This window comes from Notolepis coatsorum (assembly GCF_963971535.1).
Source record: "Notolepis coatsorum genome assembly, chromosome: 8".
In the NCBI taxonomy this organism is placed as follows: domain Eukaryota; kingdom Metazoa; phylum Chordata; class Actinopteri; order Aulopiformes; family Paralepididae; genus Notolepis; species Notolepis coatsorum.
In genome coordinates, this window is record NC_140172.1 from 62,157,089 (window position 1) to 62,176,795 (window position 19,707).

At 46.0% G+C, this 19,707-nt stretch overlaps 1 protein-coding gene across 1 annotated transcript; it reads left to right on the forward strand.

The window, feature by feature from the left end:
- The first annotated feature begins 325 nt into the window (after window positions 1-325).
- On the forward strand, window positions 326-18,855 carry ppm1nb (protein phosphatase, Mg2+/Mn2+ dependent, 1Nb (putative)). The gene is made up of 6 exons (XM_084319875.1): window positions 326-1,114; window positions 1,744-2,315; window positions 5,751-5,868; window positions 13,547-13,661; window positions 14,247-14,310; window positions 17,267-18,855. The coding sequence occupies exons 1-6, from the start codon at window positions 667-669 to the stop codon at window positions 17,282-17,284; spliced, it is 1,335 nt and encodes a 444-aa protein (XP_084176001.1). The 5' UTR covers window positions 326-666; the 3' UTR covers window positions 17,285-18,855.
- The last annotated feature ends 852 nt before the right edge of the window (window positions 18,856-19,707 follow it).

Sequence of the window (19,707 nt, forward strand, 5' to 3'; positions counted from 1 at the left end):
ACTCTCACACCACAGTACACCGTAGTACTACGTGCTAAGCGCCTGACAGCCCCCTAATCCACAGGAGTTAGACGCCCGCTAATCCTGGTTGATCGAATGGAAGGGGAGGAGGTATAAACAGAGCTGCAGATAGGAGGGAGGGAGGGAGGGAGGGAGATAGAGAGAGAGTGAGGGATAGTTCAGAGGAGATCTATGCTGCCCGGGGATTGGTGCACACAAATAGCCGGCCAATCACTGCGGAGGCAGGGGGACAATAACAACGCTAGAGGGTGAGAGCTGGTGAAAGAGGGAAGAGGTATGAAAAAAAGAGAGGGAGAAGGTGAAATAAACAGGACAAGAGAGAGAGGAAGAGGAGAAGAGCCACAACAAAGCAGAGCGGAAGGATGATAAAAGGAGAGAGTGCATCTCAGTGAGTCCTCAAGAAAGAAAAAGAAAGGGAGAGAAAGAGGAGAGATAAGAGAAATGGGCAAGAGGAGGGGGGTGAGCAGCCGACACAGAGAAAATCCATCAGCCTGGGCAGCCATGCTCAAAGCCCCGGAGCGACAGTAGGGGCTAAACGCAGACACACAGGCCCAGCGTCACCAGGCCCCTCGCTCAGCACTCCTCCACCGCCGACGTCCACCGGGAGAGGGGAGATTCCCACGCATCAGCCTGTGTGCCTGAGCCATGAGAACGGCCAGGAAGGGAAGTGTGGAGATGCCAGCATTCATGCGGCAGCTGGTGAAGGAGACGGAGAAGAGGGTCAGCTCTTTCTTCAAAGGCGGAGGCCGTGGAGGAGGAGGAGGAGCAGGGGTAGGAGGACCGGGAAGAGACGGGGGGGAGCACCCGCCTGGGGAAGGGGAAGGGGAAGGGGACGAGGTGATCCCCAGCCCCTACCTGGATCGGCCCATCTTGGACAAGCTGACGGAGGACGGCTGCTCCCGCTGGGGCCTGACATACGCCCTGGGCAGCATGCAGGGCTGGAGGGCCAGCATGGAGGACTTCCATAACTGCGTGCCACAGCTGGGAGGCGAGCTGGCAGGCTGGAGCTTCTTTGCAGTGTTCGACGGGCATGCGGGCAGCAACGTGGCACAGTACTGCTCCCAGCATCTCCTGAGTCAGATCCTGTCCCAAGGTGATCCCTTCTACAACAGATATAGATTTCTGTGTTTTATTTTGCAACCCAGACTCTTAGTTTGGCAATGGTTTCTTGGAAGAGTTTCTGTTGCATATCTGTTGTAATATCACAGAGATCCCTGTCTGATCATCAGTGGCTTTCAACTGTGCTGTTCTTACAGCTCCTCTGATAAGGAAGCTCTGTGTATAATTGTTAGAATGTTAGAGAGGGTGGAGATTCCTTATGATGACAATGATGTCATAATTGATGACCTATCCGGCACTATGGTGATGCAGTGGTTAGCACTGTTGTCTCACAGCAAGAAGGTCCTGGGTTCAAACCCCAGTAGGGGGGCTTTTCTGTGTTTGCGTGGTTTCCTCCCACACCAAAAGTCATGCATGCTAGGTTTCCTGCCATTGCCCTTGACCACGGTACTGGCATTACCCCTGGAGTTGGTCCCTGGGCCCCCAGGTGGGGCTGCCCACTGCTCCTAAATAGTCAAATGCAGAGGACACATTTCCAGAAGGGGATTAATAAAGGCTCAACTTAACTTCACTATCCATCATTATTTTATTCTGTAAAAATGTACTGTTATATAATGTAACAATCACTCTAGCTAATGTATGACTTGTTTCTTGCATGTTTAGGTGAAATGGGGCCAGAGGACGACCCAGAGAGGGTCAGAGCGGGCATCATAGAGGGTTTCCTGCAAACAGATAAGCACCTTTACACCGTGGCCCGACGGGAGGGCTGGGAACGGGGTGGCACCACGGTGGTGGGCACTCTCGTCTCGCCGTGCTACATCTACTTTGCCAACTGTGGCGACTCGCGCGCCGTACTGTGCCGATCCGGGCAGGTGTGCTTCTCCACCGAGGACCACAAGCCCTACAGCCCTCTGGAGAAGGAGCGAATCGAGAGTGCCGGCGGCTCCGTGACCATCCAGCGAATCAACGGCTCCCTGGCCGTCTCCCGCGCCCTGGGGGACTTCGGCTACAAGGGCGCGGAGAACCGGTCGGCCAGTCAGCAGATGGTCTCTCCAGAGCCGGAGGTGTTCGTGGTGGAGCGGTCGCCCGTGGATGAGTTCCTGGTGCTGGCTTGTGATGGCGTCTGGGACACGGTCACCAACGAGGAGCTGTGTGCCTTCATCCACAGCCGGCTGCAGGTCTGCACCGACCTGAGGGACGTCTGCGCTCAGGTCATTGACCTCTGTCTCTATAAGGTTAGTACCTAAATGGTAAATGGAATGGACTGCCTTTATAAAGCACTTACATCCAAAGTGCTTTACAACTTCAAACGTATGCTTTATTCACCCATTCAAACACACATTCACACACCGATGGTGGAGGCAACCATGCAAAGTGTCAACCTGCTCACCGGAAGCAGGGGTGAAGTGTCTTGCTCAAGGACACTTTTATGCACTGCCGGGAGCAGCCGGAATCAAACCGGGAACCTTCCAATTACCAAACCACCTGCTTTTTTATTATTTAAAAAATATACAGTATAATTATGTATATTTCTAAGATAATACAAAAAAGATTCCTTGCAGCAGTATTAAAAACTACAAGAAAATATATCATTTTGAATGAAATAGCACCATAACAATTGTATTACAAGATAAATACTTTGAAAATATGTCATATTACAATGCAATTTGTACTGGAAAACTACTGTCAAATACTGTTACACCATTATACCGTTTAACTACCGTTAAAAAATATTTTAATATGATTTTATATGATAGCTTCTATTACTACTCATAAGTGAGGTCAGCTCACTGGTTCTAACTGAATGCTGAGACTGGGAGAGCAGTACATTTTACAATGTATCATAGACAACGGTATAGTAAAAATCCATACCTTTGCATCAGTGGAGGCTGCTGACCAAATTTTTAGGTGAAGCACAAATTATTATATTATATTATATATTAAATTATATTTTTAAAACATCCCCCACTGTGTGTCAGTGGACACAGATGAAAACATATTAACATTAGGTGACAGCGGACCTGACCAGATGAAAACATATTAGGTGACAGCGCACCTGACCAGATGAAATCATATTAGGTGACAGCGCACCTGACCAGATGAAATCATATTAGGTGACAGCGCACCTGACCAGATCAAAACATATTAGGTGACAGCGCACCTGATCAGATCAAAACATATTAGGTGACAGCGCACCTGACCAGATCAAAACATATTAGGTGACAGCGCACCTGATCAGATCAAAACATATTAGGTAACAGCGCACCTGACCAGATCAAAACATATTAGGTGAAGGTGACAAGGAAGCCACAGACTCATACCCCCCCGACACTCAACTAGTCCAGTCCTTCATACCAGTGGCCATCAGGCTCCACAACAGTGGGCAGGGACTGCTGCCAGACATCGACCTAGAACTAATAGGAACCCAAGTAGGACAATAACACTACCTTATGCATACTGCACCTTATGTGGATACTGTGATACTGTGAATAATGAATAATGTATATTTCAGTTAGTTAGATAGTAAATTATAACAATACCTTATGCATACTACACCTTATGTGACACTGTGAAAATATATTTCAGTTAGTTAGATAGTAAATTATATTGACCTATTTGTTTACACTGCTTGTGTTGTTTTCACTACCTGTACCCCCCCTTCCCCCATGCTGCTATGATGCCTGAATTTCCCCAAGGGGATGAATAAAGGAATATCTTATCTTATCTTAAAAGGAAAGATGAAATTACCTACCTGGGTTCCATCCGATAGAGGCAAATCTTTCCTGTGACAAAATGGGATCCAATGTAATAAAACTAAGTCAACCAACGAACTAGATTCCTGTACCGGATCTCCTCTCTGGTAAACAAGAATACCTTGAAGACTCTAACAGGAGCACTCATTCAAGGGTACTATGACTATGCTTGCACCTCATGGTACCAAAGCACCTCAAAGGCACTAAAAACAAGATTACAAACATCACAAAACAAACTGGTCAGACTACTGCTTGACCTTACTCCTAAAACCCACCTCACCCCTGCCCACTTTGACAACCTAGGATGGCTTAGAGTAGACGACAGAGTACAGCAACTTGCAATGGGCCTGGTCTACAAGATACACTACACGGGAGCATGTCTATGTTCCCCGGGTCCTATGTTCCCCGGGTTCTATGTTCCCCGCTTTGATTGATTGATTGATTGATTACAAATTTTAGACCACCAGCCCTGATTCCAAACTCTAACCTTAACCAGTTCGAAAGAGGGCCTAAGCTTAACCGTTCGAAACAAGGCGGACATTAATAATTAATAAAATAATAAAAATTTATAAAATGTTCAATCTATTAATCAATCAAAGCGGGGAACATAGAACCCGGGGAACATAGGACCTGGGGAACATAGAGATGATCCCCACTACACCACTAATGTGCATGTCGAAATACTTCCCAAAGGTCAGTGAATACCATGACCACAACACCAGAGGGAGTTCCACAAATCATGTTCAACCCAGATCAAATAATTTAAAAAGTAAAAAAAAAAAAAAAAAAAAAAATTTAATAAAAGAAAAATCGTCATAACTTAGAAATGAGATTGCATAGGTCTATGAATCGATATCGCGATTCTGTTTCGATGAATTGCCCAGCCCTACAGTGTGTACAGTAAGTTAGCTTGGTGATCATCATTGTGATGTAGGCTAAGCTGGCTAGCTACTGTTAGCATACAAGCTTTTACAAACACTGTAGCCTACTTACTTTTTCATCCACAACTTTTTTTTCTGATCCAGATGCATAAGTCCACTTCTTCATGTTGCTCAGTTGCTGGTTTATACTTCGGTCCTAATGTTGGCGCAAAGTTTAATTTAGCCTGTGTTGTTATAGCTGTACAGTTTACTAAACTACTAGCTTGCTATGTTTCACACAGTCAAAACGGGTCCAGCTGCAGGTTCGGAGGTTAGGTTTAGCTCGGGCCAATCTCAAGTTTCTTTATTAGTTGTCATACAGAAGTACAGATACTTTTATACAAAATGCTTCTTTCTGTTACATTTTGTATAAAAGTATTCTGTACTTCTGTTACTGTATGACAACTAATAAAGAAACTTGAGAAACTTGAGATTGGCCCGAGCTAAACCTAACCTCCGAACCTGCAGCTGGACCCGTTTTGACTGTGCGATGCAGCAATCTCTGATTGGATTTTAAAGGCTGCCAATCATTCATCCTCTGTTTATTATTGGATTGTCAAGGCTGTCAATCATTCAATCCCCCATTCAATGGCAAGAGTTTAACTGCACAGACCGTGCTTAGATGAAGTTAATAGCCTATTTTGATTGGCTATTATTTATTTAAATTGGGTCAACCTGTGCAGATATTCTGCACGAATATTACTGCAATCATTACTGCAGTGCAGGCCTGCTCAGAGCTGTCAATTTTGGCCATTTTTGAAGAAAAAATAAATGCACTGGCATTTTTTTACAGAGGAAAACATTTCTAATAAAAAGATTATAATAATAATAATTAAAAAATAATATATATATATATGTAAATTAATAATAATTATGAATTATGAGTGAATTTGAATTTCACGTGTTGTCATAGAGAAACCTCCACTGCTTTGCATGGATCCATGACACCATCCAGTCCCAGCCAGTAGCAATCACTGTCCCTGTCTCCGCTCCACAGGGCAGCTTGGATAACATCAGCATCATCCTGGTATGCTTCCCTGGCGCCCCCCAGCTGTCAGCAGAGGCACTGCACCAGGAGGCTGAGCTTGAAGACTATCTGGAATCCAAAGTAGCAGGTATACACAGTGCCGCCTGGGAGAAATGCGAGGCCCTGTGCAAGATTTAAACGCGAGCCCCCCCCCCCCCCCCCCCCCCCCCCCCCCCCCTAAAGGTAAAAAAAAATTATAATAATAAAAAAAGTTTATATAATATAAAAAAAAAATCTTTATATATATATATATTTTTTTTTTTCATACAGTCAACATATTCTTAAATAATAGCGCTGCCCGAGGCTGGGCATGATACACAGTCAACATATAGCGAGAGAGAGAGAGAGAGAGCGAGAGAGTGAGAGAGAGCTCCCGTTCTACAGTCAATATACAGTGTTATCGCTGCACAGACCCGGCAATGCCCCTGACCAGAGAGAGAAATATAATATAGTTAGTAAAAGCACTATATAAGCTCAGAACACAGCTCAGAACACAACACAGCTTAGAACACAGCTCAGAACACAGAACACATCTCAGCACACAGCTCAGAACACAGCTCAGAACACAGGACACCTCAGAACACAGCACAGAACACAGCTCAGCACACAGCTCAGAACACAGAACACAGCTCAGAACACATCTCAGAACACAGCTCAGAACACAGAACACATGCAGAACACAGCACAGAACACAGCTCAGCACACAGCTCAGAACACAGCTCAGAACACAGGACACCTCAGAACACAGCTTCATCTATCGAGGCGTCGCAAGGTTTAACTGAGGCTAACGTTAACATGATGACACACACACAGTGGCACACCCTCCACCAGAGCAAGGCCAGAGAGAGAGAGAGAGAGAGAGAGAGAGAGAGAGAGAGAGAGAGAGAGAGAGAGAGAGAGAGAGAGAGAGAGCAAGAGAGAGAGCAAGAGAGAGAGAGAGAGCAAGAGAGAGAGAGCGAGAGCAACAGAGAGAGAGAGAGCGAGAGAGACAGAGAGAGAGAGAGAAAGAGAGAGAAAAAGAGACAGAGAGAGATCCACGGCGGGAATAGAATAGAGTGCATTAAAAACTCACCAAACGTGCAAGAGGAAGGAGACAACCGTGGAGTTGACGAAGTTCATCTGCCGAATGACCATCCTCTTCGTCTTGGCATAACCTCCAATGCTGCACGCGCTCCCGTGGAAATAGTCAGACGCACGCCGGCCGCCTGTACCTTACCTGTACCCCAAATTGTCCTCCCCGTTGGGATTAACTTGGGAGTCTGTTCTCCTGTTTATCTGCCACACGTTAGCACTCGATAACGTAGCTGACGCTAGCTAGCTAGGTTAGCTAACGCTAGTTAGCCTTTAGCTAAGCTACTAGCCGACATGGCTAGCCCGACTGAACCACACGTTAGCACTCGATAACGTAGCTAAAGCTAACTAGCTGTCCCTGCCTTTAGCTAAGCCGACATGGCTAGCCTGACTGAACTTTCTAACATGCAACAACTTTCATCTTCAGTCCATCTGCCGAACGACCGTCCTCTTCGTCTTGGCATAACCTCCAATGCTGCACGCGCTCCCGTGGAAATAGTCAGATGCACGCCGGCCGACTGTACCTTACCTGTAACCCCTCCCCTCGTTGAAACAAATAGTATATCTGCTGCAGAGCCGCAGAGCTCCAATAGTGTATCTGCAGAGCCACAGAGCTCCAATAGTATATCTGCAGAGCCGCAGAGCCCGGAACAAGTCAAACACATTCTACAAACGTGTCTAATGTGAAATATATAAGCATATAAGCAAAACTAGATTTTAGGTCTGTGATGAAAAAGGGCCTCGCGGGAAGGGGGGCCTCGCAAAAGAAATAAAAGAAATAATAATAATAATTATTATTATTATTATTTTTTTTTTGCGAGGCCCCCCTTCCCGCGAGGCCCTGTGCGACCGCACTGCTCGCACACCCCCTGAGGCGGCCCTGGGTATACATATTATCGGGTTTCTTATTACACACCCGTCTCCCTCATGTTAGTTATGTGTAAAGGGTTATAGTTTGGTTCCCCATCTTTGCTAAAAAAAATTCCTCTTGAACTGTCAAAGTTAGCCATGATGGATACTATTATATATCCAAAAACGTACCGAACTGCGACGTAACGTTTAGACGTTTTATTACATGCTCCCCCAGTGCACAACAACACACCATACCCACTCACGTTACCACAACACTTCACGGTATTTTACAGCACTGGTCGTAACACCACCGTGCCATCTTAAAGGCACGGTGAACACCGTTGTGATACACATACACAACATACCCCCCCCCCAAAGGGAACCCAGAAGAACATCCCCATAAAGTTTCATTTATATTAACAGTCTCTGCAACCTACCTAGGTGAACCGGGTAGACTGCCAGTCACCGACATAGTCATGAAGTGCTTTGAGAAGCTAGTAAAGGGCTACATCTGCTCCTCCCTCCCCATCAACCTGGACCTCCTGCAATTTGCATACCGCCCCAACAGGTCCACGGAGGACGCCATAGCCCATGTGCTGTACACAGCAGCATCACACCTGGACAAGAGGCAGGGGAACTATGTGAGAATGCTGTTCATCGACTACAGCTCAGCATTCAATACCATAGTCCCCTCCAAACTCATAGCCAAGCTCAGGGACCTGGGCTTGAACTATGACCTCTGCCAGTGGGTCTTGGACTTCCTGACGGGCAGACCCCAGGTGGTGAGAGCAGGCAACTGCACCTCCTCATCCATCACTCTCAACATAGGGGCCCCCCAGGGCTGTGTTCTGAGTCCCCTCCTCTACTCCCTGTACACACATGACTGTGTGGCACAGCGGAACAACAACACAATCATCAAATTTGCTGACGACACAGTAATAGTGGGCCTGATCTCTGCAAACGACGAGAGGGCCTACCTGGAGGAGGTCAAGGTTCTAGCGGGATGGTGTCAAGAGAACAGCCTTTCCCTGAACATCAGCAAAACAAAGAAGATGATTGTGGACTTTAGGAGGTCGGGGGTCAGGGACTACAGCCCCCTCAGCATCGACGGGGCACCGGTTGAGAGAGTGAACAGTTTTAAGTACCTCGGAGTCCACATATCCGAGGACTTGACATGGACCTCACACATTGACAGTGTTGTGAAGAAGGCACGACAACGCCTCTACTTCCTCAGACGCCTAAGGAAGTTCCAAGTCAGTCAGAAGATCCTTAAGAACTTCTACTCATGCACAATAGAGAGCATCCTGACTGGCAATATCACCTCCTGGTTTGGGAATAGCACCGCACAAGACCGTAGCAGACTACAGAGAGTGGCCCGCTCAGCCGAACGCACAATTGGAGGGGGGCTTCCCACTCTCCAGGGCATTTACAACAAGCGGTGCATGGGCAAGGCTAAGAGAATTATCAAAGACTCGAGACACCCAAACAACTGCCTATTTGAACTGCTGCGGTCAAGCAAGCGATACCGGAGTCTCATGGCAAGCACAGAGAGACTCAGAGGAAGCTTCTTACTACGTCTCTCACCTCCTGTAACAAGGACACTGTATAGGAACGACTCTGTAACACGAAATACTCTGAGAACCTTTTTATTTCTTATCTTTTCTTTTATTCACATATATATATATATCATATACATATCTTTTTAATTTTATTATTATTTAAAAGAAAATGTAATTGAATTATTATTATTATATATAATGATATATATATATATATTATTATTATATATTATGCTATGTATATTATTATTATATATTATATATATTATTATTATATATATATATATATTTCTTTCTACATATTTTTTGGTGTTGATCTGGTTTTTTATTTAATGAATAATTAGTCTGTAATATAGTCTCTCAAGTAATATAGTCTCTCGAGTAGGCCGGTCTAACCCGGATGCGGACTGGACAGGCTTCCCGGTGAACCTGGGGCTTAGCTGGCAATGGCAATGGCGAGCCCCCCTGGGCGCGGACTGGAGAGGCTTCCAGGTGAACCTGGGGCTCGGCTGGCAATGGCGGGCCCCGCTGCGGCTCATTGGCCAAAGGCCAGTCCTCAATATCCAGCTCTAAATCCTCCCTGGACTCTGGGTCCGAGATGGGGTTGTTTGCCACCTTCCGAAGCTGGTTTGCGTGCCACCGCGATCCATCGGCCAGACGAAAGGTGGCCGGGCCCAGCTGGGCCGTGACCCGTATTGGTGCAGACCAGAAGGAGAGCAGCTTGTGGTCCCGGTTGGGACGACAAATCCGGACCCAGTCTCCTTCTGTGAAGGCAGGCGCTTTCACCCTCCGCCTCCTGTCAAACCACTGCTTCATACGACGCTGAGCATTTGCGACCCTGGTGCCCTGGCAGGGTACCACTGCCCGTGTGATGCTTGCCGGGACCCTCAGCCGATCCAGGGGAAGCTGTAACTCGCGTCCTATCATCAGGAGGGCTGGGGAACTGCCCGTAGTTGTGTGCGGCTGAGAACGGCAGACCATCCGTCAGGTGCGCTCTGATCCCGTTTTTTAATGTCTGATTAAATCTCTCCACCCCCCTGTTTGCCTCCGGGTGGTAGAAAGCCGTACGAACGTGGTTAATCCCCCTGGCCTCCATGAAGGTGACAAAGTCAGCAGAGACGAACTGCGGCCCATTGTCCGTAGTGAGGGTGTCTGGAATGCCCCACCGGGCGGAGAGGAAATCCGTGACCACACGGGTAGTCACAGACCTCGAGGCGGCCACCTCTGGCCACTTGGAATGGAGGTCATAGGCAACCAGGAGGAAACGCTGGTGGTGTGGGACGCCATGATGGAGCTCCCCAGAGATGTCCAGCTGGATGTGCTTCCAAGGTGCGGGTGGCCATGGCAAAGGCTGCAGAGGCGCTGGGGTCCGCGGCCCCGTCTTACCGCTGAGAAGGCAGGCTGAGCAGTCCCTCACCATTGTCTCTATATCCCGGTCAATGCCCGGCCACCACACCAGATCCCTGCAGCACTGCTTCACCCTCACGATGCCCAGGTGCCCCTCGTGCGCCATGGCCAGTATGCGCGCTCTGAGGTACTGGGGATGATTGTGCGAAGCCCCCGGGCCACACAGACACTGCTCCAGCAGGACAGCTCATCCTTGACCTGGTGAAAAGGCACCATCACTTCCGGGACCTTCGCGGGCCACCCCCCCCTGATGTAGGTGCGGAGTTGGGCGAGCGTGGAGTTCTCCTCCGATGCAAGCTGGAGGTCCTCCAGGGAGACTGTGGCCTGGAGCGGGCCATGAAGCATAAGGACAAGCTCCGGTTCCATTGGATCCGGGCACGTTTTGGGTGCCGGGCCGGGGGTGGCACGGGAGAGCAGGTCAGCCACTACATTCTCCCTGCCGGGAGTAAACACTGTGGTGAAGTTATATGGCTGGAACCTCTCTGACCAGCGGTGAATCCTCAGCGGCTTGTGGCCCAACCCCGATGTAGCGAGCAGGGCGGTGAGAGCCTGGTGGTCGTCCGCAGTGTAAAATGTCTCCCGTACACGTACATGTGCCACTGTTCACATGCCCAGACACAGGCCAGATCCTCTCGCTCCCCCACCGAGTAATTCTGTTCAGCTGGGGAGACAGACCGGGAGGCAAACGTCACTGGGCGTTCCGTACCCCGCTGGACCTGAGACAGCGCAGCCCCGATCGCCATATTGGATGCATCCCAGGTGACAAACGTCGGGCTCGCCAGATCGAAGAACGCGAGCACCGGTGGTGTGGTGAGCTGCGTTTTAAGTTGGCGAACGGCGATAGAGCAGGCTGAGGTCCACTCCCATACCGCGTCCTGTTTCAGGAGCCTACGAAGCGGGGTGGTGGTCGCGGAGTATTGGGGAAGGAAACGCAGGTAGTAGGCTGTCATCACTAGAAACGACAAGAGCTGCGCTGGGCAGGACGGCTCAGGCAGGCGCAGCACGGCCTCCACGTTAGAATGGAGCAGGCTAGGGGCGGTCAGGTGGCGTAGTGGAGATTGCGTTCGTCACCAACACCGGAGACGCTAGATTCGCCTGTTCGAATCCAGCTCACAGCTCCGGCGTTGTCACCAGCTTGGCTGGCCATTCACACTAATACAATTGGCTGTATTAGAGGGTGGGAAAGCTGGCGGGGTGGGTCCGGGTCGTTGTAAACAGCGACTCCTACAGTTCGGTCGGGGCGCCTGCTCAGCGCGGATAGGATCTAAGGGGGGTAGTGTGATCCTTCCACACGTTACACCCTCTCAGTGAGAGTCCGCGCTGCCAGGTGAAAAGAAGCGGTTGATTGGCTAGACGTGTGTCGGAGGAAGCACGTGATAGCCTCCACTCTCCCAGACCGACTGTGGGGGGTAAGTGCGCAGCGACCAGGAAGGGGATTGGGAATTGGCATAACGACTAACATTGGGATGGGAGAAAATCTGAGGAAAAAGGAGAAAAAAAAAAAAAAAAAAAAAAATGGAGCAGGCTGAGGCCATCGGCAGAACCCCACAAACTCGATGACTGGGACAGCGAAGGTGCACTTGTCCCCATTCAGCATGAGGTTGTGACTGGAGAGGACGTCCAGCACCCTCGCCAGGCGCTCGTCGTGGACGGCTGATGTTGCACCATGGACCACTATGTCATCCAAAAAAACTACCACGCCCGGGATGCCGGCAGGTTGGAAATCCATGGCGAAGCGTTGACGTGTTCGATGATGCCCGTATCCAAAAGCGTCTGCAGCTCGGCTCGTCGCGTAGGGTAAGGGGCAGGCGGCGCAGCGGCTGGATCACCGAACGCACCTCCGGGATGAGGAGAGGCTGGTGGTGAAACGCAGTGAGGCAGCCCAACCCACTAAACAGAGCAGGCCAGCGCTGGTGCCAGGGCAAACCCACAGACAGAATGTCAGCCCCTGTATTGTCCACAAGGGAGAACCCAAGCCCACAAAACAAATCGTAGCCCATGAGGTTGGCTCCCTGACGAGACACTTGGAAAGTGAATGAGGGAAGGGCCTGGGTCCCATAGCACACAGTGAAGGTGATTGTGCCTGCCATTCCTATCTTAGAGTGTCCATACCCATATAGGTCCTCTGCGTTGGCGGTGAGCGTCCGGAGCGGGAAGAGTCGTCGGACCGTGGAAACGTTCAAAAGTGACTTGGAGGCCTCCGTATCCAACAGGAGTGGGAGAACCACCCCGTCCAGTTCCACCGTGCACCATTTAAATGCTCGAGAGGTGGCGTCCACTGAATGGATGGTTGTCGGCGCAGGTGGACGTGGCGAGCATGGCGGCGTGCTATTAGCGCCGGGAGCAGAGCGGCAGACCCGGGCAAAATGGTTCTGCCTGCCACAGCGTTGACACCTCTGTCCCCTAGCAGGGCAAACTGGAGCTCGGCTGGGGTGTGATGAGGAGCCACAATTTCCACACACGGCCCGGCGTGCTGTCGCAGTCATAACCCGCCGTGCAGCGAAATTTACCTCCAGGCTGTCCTCCGGGAAAACAGGGTCAGGGAACTCCCCAGACGGCGCCACTGTTTGAGTCAACATCAGAGGTTTGGGGAAAACATTACTGGAGGGTGCTAGCTGTGATGCCAAGCTAGCTGTAATACACCCCTATCACTTCAAAGATTTGAATGTACCTATATCACTTCAAAAACTTTTAATGTACCCCTATCACTTCAAAGACTTTTAATGTACCCCTATCACCTCAAAGACGTATAATACACCCCTATGACTTCAAATACTTTTAATGTATCACTTCAAAGATGTTTTATGTACCCCTATCACTTCAAAGACTGAAATTGCCACATGTGACTGTATTTGTATTTGTGTTAACCTTTGACAGAGATTTATGAGGAGCTGAGTGCCAAAGGGGAGGAGCCTGACCTCCTGTCTGTCCTGACGGTCCTAGCGTCCGCGGTTATCCCTGGTTTACCTCCAGGGGGAGGCATACAGAGCAAGTAAGTCGATACAGATGAAGGGTGTCATTCAAAATCAGTATAACCACACAGTATATTGAATCAAATTGAATTCAATCTTTATTTCGAACATGTGAACATTTTAAAATGTAAATACATACACAATTTAAACAAAATAATAAAAAGTAGCAACAAACCAAAATAGTTCAAACAAATAAACAATATTAATGTCTGAACATGTCTGAAAAGGAGTAGGATGAAGTATAAACATATTTAATCCTACCTCTTGTCTACTACTCAGTGATTGTGAATATACATATTTCTAAGTCACAATACATACATACGCATACACATACTATCTATATCAGTTGGTTGGTTAAATTGTCCCCTGAAATATCCAGTATGGTTAAATATTTCAAATGTAGATCACATCCTTGTAAATGGTACAATATTGTAAGCTTGACAATGAAAACAGTGAACTTCTGAATCTCTCATTTTCAAATGAAAGTCTGAAAATGTTTGTATATTATGAATATGCATGCATTTAGTATTGTGTGAAAGTTCAAATGTGAATCATAATCAAGACATATGGGAAGTTAAGGTCATGTTTTTTTTTTTTTTTTACAGAAGGAACTGTATAATTTCTGCTTACTATCAGCAGAAAGAGATGCACAATACCCCACCGCCCAATGTAAGTAATTGATGCACGGGCCTCTATATACCGGATAGTTGGGATTCTTCAACATTATGTTATGAATCATCGAGAGAAACGTCAAAGTTCTGACGTCAACGTTTCTTCCGAGCGAGTTGGGGAGCTTTAGACATTTACATTTAGTCATTTAGCTTTTAACCAAAGCAACTTACAAATTGTGAACAACACGTCAGCAGGAGGGGTACATCTCTCGCAGCTAAGGGTCAGTGGTATTGTTTGTCAAACAGTGTTGAACTTGAGTGTTACACTAAAAAAAGAAAAATTAACCTTCTTACTGTCTTCTACTATAATGCACTCTTCCTCTAAATAATCTTCCTTGCCTATATTACTACCTACTAGTACTATACTAATATGTCTCTACTACTATGCACTTGGTACTCTGGTAGAAGAAATAATCCCCTCTACCTCAATTAAAGTTTTCTAAACCAAAAGTGAATGAATAGTACTGAATAGTACTGTATATTTGAATATCGTATATGTCACAAATGTAACAGTACTAAATACCTGTAGGTCATGTATGTCCCTATGCCATAAATGTCATGTATGTTGTGTATGTCATAAATGTCACTATGAATTGAAAATGGGGACCCTGATGTAAACAAGACAAACGTCTTTCTCTGGTCTGCATCCCCTTAACAATTGTGTGTATTGAGCCGTACTGTATTGTACCCATTCTGCAATCTGTTAAATAAAGTTTTCATTCATTCATTCATTAATTCATTCATTCATTCATTCATTCATTCATTCATTCATTCATTCATTCGTTCATTCATTCATTCATTCATTCATTCATTCATTCATTCATTCATTCATTCATTCATTCATTCATTCATTCATTCATTCATTCATTCAAGCCTTGGGTAGACAAATCGGTCCGCGAAGCTCTGAATGCATGCACCTCAGCCTACAACGTTGGGCTCGTTACAGGCAACACGGATGAGTACAAGGCGGTGGCGCGCTACAACCTACGGAGAAAATTGTTATAGGCAAAGCCAGGGGTGGTACAGGAATATGGTGGAACAGGCTGATTCCAGAGGTATCAGAACGATGACAGAGTGACGCCCATGTGCTGCACACGGCAGCATCACACCTGGACAAGAGGCAGGGGAACTATGTGAGAATGCTATTCATTGACTACAGCTCAGCATTCAACACCATAGCCCCTCCAAGCTCGCCATCAAGCTCAGAGACATGGGCTTGAACTACGACCTCTGCCAGTGGGTCTTGGACTTCCTGACAAGAAGACCCCAAGTGGTGAGAGCAGGTAACTGCACCTCCTCATCCATCACTCTCAACACAGGTGACCCCCAGGGCTGTGTTCTGAGGCCCCTCCTCTACTCGCTTTACACGCATGACTGTATGGCACAGCGGAACAACAACACAATCATCAACTTTGCTGACGACACAGCTGTGGTGGGCCTGATCTCTGCAAATTACGAGAGGGCCTACCTGGGAGAGGTGGAGAACCTGGCGCTGTGGTCCCTGGAGAACAGCCTCACCCTGAACGTCAGCAAAACCAAAGAGATGATTGTGGATTTTAGGAAGTCGGGGGCAAGGAACTACAGCCTCCTCAGCATCTATGGGGCACCGCCCCGGTCGAGAGAGTGAACAATCAAGTACCTTTGAGTCCACATATCTGAGGACTTGACATGGACCACACACATAGACAGTGTAGTGAAGAAGGCACGGCAGCATCTCTACTTCCTTAGGCGTCGAAGGAAGTTCAAAGTGAGAAGAACTTCTACTCATGCACAATTGAGAGCATCCTGACTGGTAACATAGTGTTTGGTCTTTATTCTTTTTACTTTTTTACTGTATGAAGCACAATCTCAGGAGACTCATACAGAATCAATCATTTCACTCTAATGTACCTTATGTGTGACAAATAAAACAAAACTTGAAACTCAACACTGCAGCACCCAAGTTTCAACACTGTTTGATGAACATTGTTACTCAGCTGAAAGAGTTGTACCCTTCCTGCTGACTTGTCGTACAGAACCTGTAAGTTGCTAAATTACTAAATGTAAATGTGTATGTACATTCTGAGTGCATAGTAGTATAGACATATTAGCATGATTGATAGATAGTAGTATAATAAGAGTACATAGTGGTAAGATACATAATAGTAAAAGACAGTAAGAGGGTTTGTTTATTTTAATTTTCTCTTTTCAGATATTGAAATTCAGAATTTTTTTAATAAATAAATGCAGATAATTAGAGAAGCAGCAAACAGCATAAACAGGGTTTACGAAAACAAAGCGTTGTAATGCACACCACGACATGGAGGCAAAGGGTTAGCCACCTACAAAACAAAACCATGGTCCTCCAGCATTTTGAAACAGATGACAGGCCGCATTACCAGTGAAACGGCTCCAGCGTGTAGTAATTAATACACCGGCTTCTTCCAAGAAACAAAATAGCCAAGTGATTGCAAAATCCATAGTGGTGGAGGACGATGGTTTTGTATTAGAAATGGGTAACCCTTTGGCCTGCATGTGGATTAAAACCTTTTGGTTTCAAGACCTTGTTTGCTTTCGGTGCACTCGGAATCCGGCCAGAACTTAAAGGTGCTATAGATCAAATGTTTATATAGAGTAATCATTTAAAAATAATAATACATCCATAGAGCTTTTAGAAAGGTGTGGAATAAAAGTATTGCTTTTCCCCAAAAATATTTTTTTTATCAAAAAGAAAATGTGCGGGTCCAAAATGAATGTTGTTGTTTACATGTTGTAGGCATGTATCCCCTTCCTACTTACCATTTCCCCATATGGAATGCACCTGATTGGATAAATCACATGCTGGTGCTTTATTGCAACATCTAGTAGCTGAATGTTATCTATAGCACCTTTAATGTCCAAATATCCCCACAAAAATGTGTGATCTTAGTAATAGTATAGTACACTCAACAATGATTTCCTCTCTCACATTCTAGGGTTTTGCAGAGTCCTGAGAAGCTATGGTTTCTCTCTGTGGATCCATAGGCAGAATGGAACCAGTGTCAAAATGAAACGTTTCCTCACGTGGTGGTTTGACAAAAAGTGAAGCAGGGAGGGAACCTTTTTTTGTCTCGCGATGCCCCAGTCAATCAACATCTTAACAAATACAATGCAAATATAGGTGTAATGAACTCTGGAAAATGTTTATATTTCTATGATGAGAAGGACATTTTGTAAATCTTGCTTGGAAACATGACCCAGCAACAACCCTCTGCCTCATATTCAAATAAGAGATGATATGGAGATAATTTAAATTGATATGTTGGTAATATAAATGTGACCTAATATGGAATTGTATTTTTATTAGTATTCCGTTGTATACATTATGTGATGAGGAAGATTGCTATGTATTCAATATCAGGTAGATGATTTAAGCCTAGCGAGTGTTAACCTTAAAGGGATACTTTGCCATTTCGAATTCTAGTCTATTTTGGTCTGACATTGCCAGGCACTTTTTACCATATAGGGAAACCTTTTCTGAATTGCCATCCCGATAAATGCATACCATGTTGGCAAGACATTACTCATTCAAAACAACGGGTACCACTAACCACAACCCAACATGCTAGCTTGCCACTAACGGTAGGCCAACTCATTTGTTTATTAAAGGGGACATATTTTAGTCCTGATGATGTATTCTAGCAGCCTCTATACCTCTCGGTTTCAGTCCCGTTCTCAATGGACTGTTTCTGTGCCTGTAACGAATGAGCTGATTTTATTGTATCTCTAGCAGCACAAGCCTGTAGCCTATATTGTTGAATGAAATTCAGATACAACTTGCAGACTAGACGTTCCAGGTCAATTTGCCTCAAGATCCAGCAATAGCACAGCAATGTTGTTGTCAGAAACATACTTTAGGTGCAACTTTAGGTAGAAAATAGAAGATCTATGCGTGAACCACCATCTTGTACACACATATTTTATAGAGATATAGACATACATGCACATTAGTAACTACAGCGATTGTGGCTGCAATTCTGAATGGCTCGTTTGAAGAGGGAGGGTTCTTGTCACAGCTGAACTGCAGAAAAGCCACAATTTAAAAGAAATTCAGTGTTGGGACAACCCCTCATTCTGTAAAAACAATGCAACACACAGGAAAAGGCTATTTCCACAATAGGTCCTCTTTAAATGACAAATGCTAACAAGCCACATTCATGGTAGCTTAACAAAATGTAGAAACCGGCCCAACAATCTAGCAAGGCACAAAATAAACTAAATAATACAATTCAACATGTCAAAGATATTCCTCTAAAAACGTTTAAAATCCTAATCCCTCTCTCAGTCTTGTATTTAATCTGGTTTAGATCATCTGTACTGTGCTGCCTTATTGATCTCTTTGACAGTAGAGTGTTATGACCAGGAGAGATTTTGTGGGACAGAAAGAGAAGGTTTTGTGAGAAGGTGGTTTAACATTCACTGTACCGTGATCATTTAAAGTGCTATCCTCATATTTTATGTATAGAAGTCATGTTAATTTAAGAGTCATAATTGTTTTCAGCCTAAATAAAGATTATTTAACAGATGCCTGCAACCTCTAATATTTACTATAACTCAAGATTGAAAAATGATGTTTCCATTGTGCTCTTGCCATTTCCAAGCATGTCCAGAGGAAGGAGAAGTCTGACTACCAGTTAAATTACTTTCTCATCCTCCCACGCCCCACCCCCCCCCCCCTGTAGGTGCACCCCACAGATTAAGAACGCTGATTTAGCAGGTGTATCACTCAACTAACCTGGGCGCATAGCGCGTGGCAGTGACGTTGCACAGGCAAACTTAAACAAAAGCATCTTAAAGGTACAATGTGACCCATGCAGTTGAATTTTAAATGTTTAGCTTATTGACACCAAGCATTAGAGATTCATGTAGCATGTGCACTCAACATCCACAACAAGTTCCAGTGCTTTGTAAACATTATACCTCTTTGTCTTTTTGCCATTTTATTATAAAACCAGGGACAAGCGCCTCTCTCTATCCTCTGTTGTGCACAAGCAGCGTGTGTTTGGATCTAGAAAAAACACCCAAATAAATGGCTGTCATTCACTGAGGAAAAGGTGTATTTGTACCAAATTTCACATGGAGGTTTGAAACACCTAAATAGAACGTTCCATGTTGAAAAAAACAATAATTCCCTGGTAAACTAGGGAGTTATTCAACTAAACAGAAGGTTTTTTCACTGGGCGTTTTTTTTTTCATGTCAAATATTGTATGCTCACAAAGGTGTATGATGGTGACTTTACACTGCCCCAGAAATAAATGATATAGGTTCCCTTGAATCATAAAAGGTATAACACTTGATACTGAATTGGCAAAGATATAACACTATGTTCAGGCAAACCTTTGTCTATGTAGGCTTTATGGTAGTACATTGTCTATG

What these genes read in the sequence shown, in the direction of transcription:
- ppm1nb (XM_084319875.1), top strand. Translation starts at nt 667, where the DNA reads ATGAGAACGGCCAGGAAGGGAAGTGTGGAGATGCCAGCATTCATGCGG. An exon ending in TCTGGAATCCAAAGTAGCAG is followed by an intron (nt 5,869 to 13,546) that starts GTATACACAGTG and finishes AACCTTTGACAG; the next exon opens with AGATTTATGAGGAGCTGAGT. An exon ending in GGGGGAGGCATACAGAGCAA is followed by an intron (nt 13,662 to 14,246) that starts GTAAGTCGATAC and finishes TTTTTTTTACAG; the next exon opens with AAGGAACTGTATAATTTCTG.